Genomic DNA, 7,812 nt, shown 5'->3' with positions numbered 1-7,812 from the left:
TGAAGGAGACGCCGATGTAGAAACATCATCAACTTCAGTGGGAACTGATACTCCGCTTCATCACAACACCTCGGGGTTGATTTATTTCCTAACACTGGCAGCGTCCACCTCGTTACTGTCACACACTCGCACCAGAGCAGACAGCAACTCACTGGGGAGAGTGTGTGTGTGTGTGTGTGTGTGTGTGTGTGTGTGTGTGAGAGGCAAATCCCAAGCTGCATCCTGACAGGTGTAAATGTCACTTTGCCCACGACTGACTGTTGCGTGTAGCGTGTAGCATTTAGTGACACATGTTTGTCCTCTCTCTGTGTGTGTGTGTGTGTGTGTAGAAGCGGTGAGCCAGAGGGTCGGACAACAGCAGCAGGGAGGAAGGGAGATCCTCGTCTTAAGCCCGGAGAGAAGGTAAAGAGAGAAGAAGAGAACGGTAGAAATGAAACTTGGTGAAAAATAGGAATAAGAAGAGAAAAGATGAAGGAAAAAGGAAGAAAGAGAAAGTTTGACGCAGTAAGACGTACGGAAAGAGAGGAAATAAAAGAGAAAGGGGAAGGACGTGATGAGAACTAGACGGAGGAAATGCCGAAGCAGGAAAAGAATTGGACGAAGGAAAAATGTGTGTTTAAGGAGAATACAGCTAGGAGGAAGTGTGAAAGATAGAGACAGAAGAGAAAGAAAAAGAACAGAATGTAAAGGAAGGAGATGTAAAAGAAAAGTAGGATGTGTGTGGGAGGAAGAGAAAGAAAGTATGAAGCTGTAGGGAATGTGGAAAAAGAGTAGGGGAAGGATGTGATGAGAAAACTGGAAAGAGAAAGGGAAAAAAGAAAACTGGATGAAGGAAAGAGAGAGACAGAAGAGAGAGAGAAATGTGAAGGAAGGTTAATAAAGGAGATCAAAGAAGAAGGAAAAAGAAAATGTGGAAAAAGATGGAAGGAAGGGAGAAGAAAAGAAAACTGAAGGGAGAGAGGGAGTGAAAGATTAATAAATAACGAGAGAGAAAATTAGGTGAAGGGATGAAAACGGTGCTGAAATGGAGGCGGGAAAAAATGGGAAGACAGAAAATAAAGATATAATGGAAAGAGGAAACGACTGAATAAAGCTGGAAAGGAGGTTTAAAAAGAAGTGGTATAAGGAGGGAGGAAGAGGAAACAGGCAGTTGAAGAGAGAGAGAGGGAGAAAAGGAAAGACAGCTGGAAGGAGGGATAGAGAGAAGGTGATGGAGATGTTTGTAGACGGTGTGAGACGAGTCCCCTCGCTCTGTCCCCAGGTCTCGCTCGCTGGACATGGCGGGATGTCAGGTGGACAGCGGACAGAAGCGGAGGGCGGGGAAAGTGTTCGGGAGTTTGGAGCGCGGCCTGGACAAAGTCATCACCATGCTCACTCCCAACAAGAGGAAGGGCCCGAGGGACGGACCGCGCAGGATAAAGGTGTGGACGGTTTCCTTTCACTGGACAATCCATTCCTTTCTCTTTTGTTCTTCCGTCTTCTTTACATCGTCTTTCCCGTCTTTCGCTCTTCACCTCCGATTCTTTTTTTTTTTTCCTTTCTGCCAAATTTCTTTCATTCCATTTTGTCCTTCGTTCTGTCTGCTCCCCCCCATGCTGCTTCTGACCTCCCCATCCTTCGTCCTCTCTATCTACTTTACCTCCACCTTTCATTCTCATTGTCTCTCCATTCCTTTCACTTTCTGCATCCTTACTCCCCCCTGCTTTCCCTTTTCCTTCTTTTTTGTCGTTTCCTCATGTCTTCCCTGCCTGAGATTTGCCTTCTCGCATCCTTCTTTCCCCTTAAACCCGTTTATCCTCAATTCTTTCCATCTTTCTGCTTCTTTCTTTTCTTCCATACCTCTACCCCACTTTGTTTTATTTTTTCCTTCCTGTCCGTCTGCTCTACCTTCCTTTCGAGTGATCGTTCCACTCAGCTTGGTATTAAAGCGTCCGTATGTGAACATTTAGGCGCAGTACAACGTGACCCTGACCAGCCAGACTAACGCAGATCAGGTCCTGAATCAAATCCTGAGGGCTTTACCACAGAAGAACGTGGACTACGTGCAGAAAGGGTGAGTCGGTTTCTACGTTTCTGTGAACATATGGAACCCACAGGATGTTGTATTCATTCTCTCTCTCTCTCTCTCTCTCAGTTACACTCTAAAGTGTCGCACCCAGTCGGACTTCGGTAAGGTGACCATGCAGTTCGAGTTGGAGGTGTGTCTCCTGCAGAAGCCCGAGGTGGTGGGAATCCGACGGCAGAGGCTCAAAGGAGACGCCTGGGTCTACAAACACCTCGTGGAAGACATCCTGTCCACCTCCCGCGTCTAACCGAGCCACGGCTTCACTGACTGAGCCACGGCGACGCTTCCCATGTCCGGCGAACGCCGTTACCGAACCTCTGTGCCGACGTTTCACGTCACGTCTTATTTTAGAGTGCCTTTTCTTTATTTCTATAGATTATTGTAAGTCTTCAGTTAATAAGGAGATTCATGAAAATGGACAGAATGGAATTGCACACGTTTGTTCCGAGGAGATGTTTTTTACTTGAGCTTTACTTTTTAAGCATGAAGGCATTTTTCTGCTAATCGTTCTCGTCTCGTCTCGTCTCGTCTCGTCCTGTTCGTGTCATGTCCATGTGTTTGTTTACGTTCTTATTTCACATCATGTTTCTGTGTCTGTCTACAGTCCAGTTTTATAATATTAAAATATACGCAGTATTGGGGTTTAGCAGATTAAAAAGCAGTTTACAAAAAAAACAAAACAAAAACCGTGTGGATCTAAATGGATGGGATTTAGAAATGTGGAGATGAGGTGAGATAAACATCACCGAAGGGTTCCCTAGGTTTATATGGCACATAATGAAAACATGGCGAACACGTCTTTATATACCCCTAGTTGCTCCTTTCTGGTGTTTTGCCGAAATCTGTACACCGACCAGGCATAACAGTACGACCACCTATCTGATATTGTATTGTGTTGGTCCTGCCCTGCACTGTGTATTCTGACCCCTTTCTATCAGAACCAGCATTAACTTCTTCAGCAGTTTGAGCAACAGTAGCTCGTCTATTGGATCGGATCACACGGGTCACCCTTCACTCCCCACGTCCTTCAATGAGCCTTGACCACCCATGACCCTGTCACTGGTTCACCACTGTTCCTTCCTTGGACCACTTTTGATAGATACTGACCACTGCAGACCGGGAACACCCCACAAGAGCTGCAGTTTTGGAGATGCTCTGATCCAGTGGTCTAGCCATCACAATTTGGCCCTTTTGGTCAAACTCGTTCAAATCCTTATGCTTGTCCATTTTCCCACTTCTAACAGGTCATAGCTCTCACTTATACTGAAGTCATGCACCAGATAACAGTTCTCAGGTATGATGGCAAATGTCTGAGGCTCTGATTGCACTGTTTTTAATCCAGTTAGCCTGGACCCCAGTTCCCTTCACTTCCATGTCCTCAATGGAGGAGCTCATCTCCATCACCAGCTTCTCCTCTGGAAGTGTTTGCCGATCTTCATTATGTGTTGTATAAACATGCCTCAAAAAAGCTGGACACTTTGACAAGAAGTTCCCACATTGTCATAAAAGCTGTTTTTTCCAGGTTCACATTATGTGCTATGCAGAGCTGAAAACACAGGATGGTACATTTATGTAATGTGTTTATTATATTACTATGCCGTAATAAACCTAGGGAATGTAGGACCCTGGGGACGTAGAGTTGCTCCTGCTAATTACTGAGGAAAACAATTAAGAAAGTTTGTGTCTAGTCTTTTGTGTTGACATGAAGAGTGCGAAAACGACACAATTCTCAGGAATGTCCACATTTTCCTCAGATATGTTGGTAAATTACTAAAAAAAAAAAAACGTCTAAAATGTGACATTCTGCGATTAGCGATAACCGAGGCGAGCGATTTAGGTGGCTAGCATGTCGCTGTGTAGCCTATAGAGATGTGAAAGTTATATAAATTGTCAGGAACGTCAACATTTACCTCAGATATGAAGGTAAATTACTAAATAAAAATGGTTCAATAAGTCTAAAATTCAGTTAGATATTAACTAAGGCTAACGGTTTAGAGAGCTAGCATGTTACTGGTTAGTCTTTTCTTCTCATGTGAAGGGGCTTGACCTTTGTGAAAACAAGACAGAATGATCGGGAACATCAACGTTTTCCTCAGATATGGAGGTCAATTACTAAGAATAGATAGAAGTCTAAAATTAGGCTAATTATTCCTGGAAGCGGGATGCTGTGCGGTTAGGTATTAACGCGGGCTAGCGATTTAGCTGCTCGTTAAGACCGCTAATGTAAAAGTAAAAATAAAGATAAACATTTTTCTCATGTGCTGTTAAATTATCAACTTACGCTTAAACATGAACCGCGTTTGTTATTGCTGTCTGCTAGTTCGCCCGCTATACTGGACCCTGTAAACGGGTCACTATAGCAACCTGTGATTCGAATCACAGCTTGAACAACCCTTAGAGAAAATGAATCAACAGCTTTCAAGCAATCAGATTTGAGAACTTTTACAGCGATATTGACATCACCTCAAGGTGGAATTCCTGAACCGCCGTCTAGTTGCACAACACACACACACACACGAGAGCGGTGATTGAAGTGTGATCTGCTTGTGTGTCGTTCCTACTGTGCGTATCAGCATAACAACAGCCATTATAATGACAGATAGGAGGACTGACACGCTTAGCGCAGGATGAGGTAGAAGCGTGTGTGTCGTAGAGGGGGTGGACGGTTAATGGGGGGGGGCCGGAGTGGTAATATAGGGGGTGAACTCGCCCCCCTACTGGTAATGACTCCTGCTGAGCTTTTAAAAAGGAGGGAGGGCCCGAGGCCAGCTGTGGGAACAGACGCTAGCTGTCATATCTCTCGTCTGTCCTTTTTACCTTTCTTCCTTTCCCTCTCCATCCCCCTTCGCCCCGTCGTTTAAACGCCCCTCGCGTCTTTTATCCTCATTTAGACTTGTCGTCACGATGCACATTAGACCGAAACGTAGCAGTACGTCTCCTCGCTCGTGTTTCTGTAAATAGCCCATTGTTTCCCTGGCCTAACAGTGATCATCGCTAGGTGCTTACCATCATCCAGGAACGTGTTTGAAGTCAGATGTTCGCTTCTTAATAGTGGAAATCTCAACCAAACTTTACCGTGAACACGAACGAAACGTTGCCTCACGCGATCTTATCGCCCATTAAGCCTCGCTTAAACTGCGAGAGCGGAAATGAATCGGAATATACAGATTACGAAGCTTTATAACAAGCATATGAAGGTTTAGGCTTTCATGACTGCACTAAAGGTAAATGTCACATGCTAGTCAATGTCCTGAGAAAGTTCCTGTCTAATAAGAGGCTAGCACATCCATGCACATGAATGTAATATGGAGTTGTCCTGCCCTTTTGCAGCTTCAACTCTTCTAGGGAAGGCTTTCCACAAGGTTTAGGGGTGTGTTTATGGGAATTTTTTGACCGTTCCTCTAGCAGCGCATTTGTGAGGTCAGGCACTGATGTTGGACGAGAAGGCCTGGCTCACAGTCTCTGCTCTGATTCTCTAATTTCAGTATTAATTTGTCACAGGCTAAAAGGACATCCTGTAATAATAACAAGTCAAGGCTTTGAGAAGCTACAGAGATGTAAAACCACCCCCCCCCAAAAAAAACCCCTTCAACCCCCCCCCTTCCACCCTCTTTTTTTGACATTACTTCTTCAGCGTCACAATCCTGTGTTTTAACAGAGCCACGGTTCATTAAGAGATCGAGCTAAAAATTCCTGGAGTGTGTAAGATCTCACACACACACACACACAGCTAATGGGGATGTAGCCTTGAGGGAAGCCGTCGGCGTCAGTGACAGGATAAATTACTCGCCGCTCCGTTTCGTTAGCGTGCGGCCGTGTTGTGTGTTCGTTCGGTTCCAGTGGCTGAGGAGCAAATGAAGAGCTTTAGTCTGACACGGAGTGACCTTTTACTAAAAATAAATAAATAATAAATTCGGCTGCGCTTGTGGGCTGGTGTTAAACGAGAAGTTCAGAGTGTCAAGCTTTTAGATGTAAATAAAATATAGCGGATGTGGTGTGCGGTTTGGGACGCGTCCACAGAGGACTTGGGATTGTTGTGAATGTCTCGGTGTTTATGTGGCCTGTTTAATGAATAGAGAGGGTGTTTTAGGACTCAATGGATTGGGACACGCCCACATTGGACTGGTGATGTTAGAGATGTTTATGTGGCCCATATAGTAAAAAAAAAATATTATATGATGATGTTCAGGTTACTAGGATAAGTGGATTGTTTTAATGTAACTTGTGATTTGGGACACGCTCCTAATGAACTGATAGTGGACGCGTCCACAGTGGACTTGGGAGTGTTGTCTCGGTGTTTATGTGGCCTGTTTAATGACTAGAGAGGGTGATTTTGGTCACAATGGATTGGGACACGTCCACATTGGCCTGGTGATGTGTGAGGAGGTATTTATGTGGCCTGTTGTTTTAATGTAACCTGTAAATGGGACATGCTCATGATGGACCGATAGTGATGTGCGGTTTGGGACGAGTCCACAGTGGTGATGTTTATGCGACCTGTTTAGTAAATAAAGTGTGAGGTTGTGACACAGCTACATTACATTACTGGTGATGTGACATTTGTGATGGTGTTTGTGTGGCCTATGTAGTGAATAGGCCATGTGATTTGGGACACATCCACAGTGTGACAATGTTTGGGAGTTTTGTGGTCTGTGTGATGAATCTGGTTTACAGTTTGGGACACGACCAACGTGAGCTGATAACGGATGTTTGTATTGTCTATATATATTGAATATGGAATATCCACAATAGATTTGTGATGTTTATGTGGCCTATGTGTGTAGGGTGTGTGGGTTGGATACGTCCTGAATGACTGGTAGTGGTCAGACATTAGAGACAGTAGGTGTTAGAGTGACTGACTCACTGAATCACTGACTGCCCGACTCACAGAATCACTGACTGACTGAATCACTGACTGTCCGACTCACCAAATCACTGAATTACTGACTGATTGACTGACCGACTCACCAAATCACTAAAATGACTGACTGACTGACCGACTCACCAAATCATTGAATTACTGACTCACAAATCACTGAATCACTGACTGACTGAATCACTGACTAACCAACCCACTAAATCACTGACTGACCAACTCACTGAATCACTGACTATCCAACCCACTGAATCAATGACTGACTGACTCACTGAATCACTGACTATCCGAATCACCAAATCACTGAATTACTGACTGACTGACTCAAAAATCACTGAATCACTGACTGACTGACTCATTAAATCACTGACTATCCGACTCACCAAATCACTAAATTACTGACTGACTGACTCACAAATCACTGAATCACTGACTGACTGACTCATTAAATCAGTGACTATCCGACTCACCAAATCACTGAATTACTGACTGATTGACAATGAATCACTGACTATCGATTTACCGATTGACCGACTCAGATTCACCAAATCACTGACTGACTGACTTATTGAATCACCGACTCACCAAATCACTGAATTACTGATTGACCGACTCACTGAATCACTGACTGCACCTACACAGTGCACTGTGGTTCATGTCCAAAGTAAACTGTTAGTGGATGTTTACATGGTGTATATAGTGAATATGACATGCAGATTGGGACAGATCCACAATAATTAGAATGCTGTGACATTTGTGATGGTGTGAAGGTTTTATGTGGCTATATAGTGGTTTGGGACACGTCCACATTGCTCTGGCAGTGGTATGGGGTTTCAGTATGGTTTGTGGTTTGGGACACGCCCACAGTGTG

The 7,812-nt window shown here is 44.3% G+C and overlaps 1 protein-coding gene across 2 annotated transcripts in view; it reads left to right on the top strand.

Annotated features, from left to right (window-relative positions):
- Window positions 1-3,639, top strand: part of melk (maternal embryonic leucine zipper kinase) — an 11,009-nt gene extending 7,370 nt beyond the window's left edge. The window contains exons 15-18 of one of the 2 annotated variants that reach the window (XM_058384063.1): window positions 330-402; window positions 1,262-1,421; window positions 1,950-2,053; window positions 2,135-3,639. In XM_058384063.1, the coding sequence (XP_058240046.1) occupies window positions 330-402; window positions 1,262-1,421; window positions 1,950-2,053; window positions 2,135-2,312 (515 nt within the window). In that variant the 3' untranslated portion in view covers window positions 2,313-3,639. The remainder of the gene's footprint in view (window positions 1-329; window positions 403-1,261; window positions 1,422-1,949; window positions 2,054-2,134) is intronic. The other variant, XM_058384061.1, reaches the window with a different exon arrangement.
- The last annotated feature ends 4,173 nt before the right edge of the window (window positions 3,640-7,812 follow it).

This window comes from Hemibagrus wyckioides, linkage group LG29 (assembly GCF_019097595.1).
Source record: "Hemibagrus wyckioides isolate EC202008001 linkage group LG29, SWU_Hwy_1.0, whole genome shotgun sequence".
Lineage (NCBI taxonomy): Eukaryota > Metazoa > Chordata > Actinopteri > Siluriformes > Bagridae > Hemibagrus > Hemibagrus wyckioides.
The sequence above is the reverse complement of the archived record's forward strand: the minus strand, read 5'-3'. Positions and strand labels throughout refer to the sequence as shown.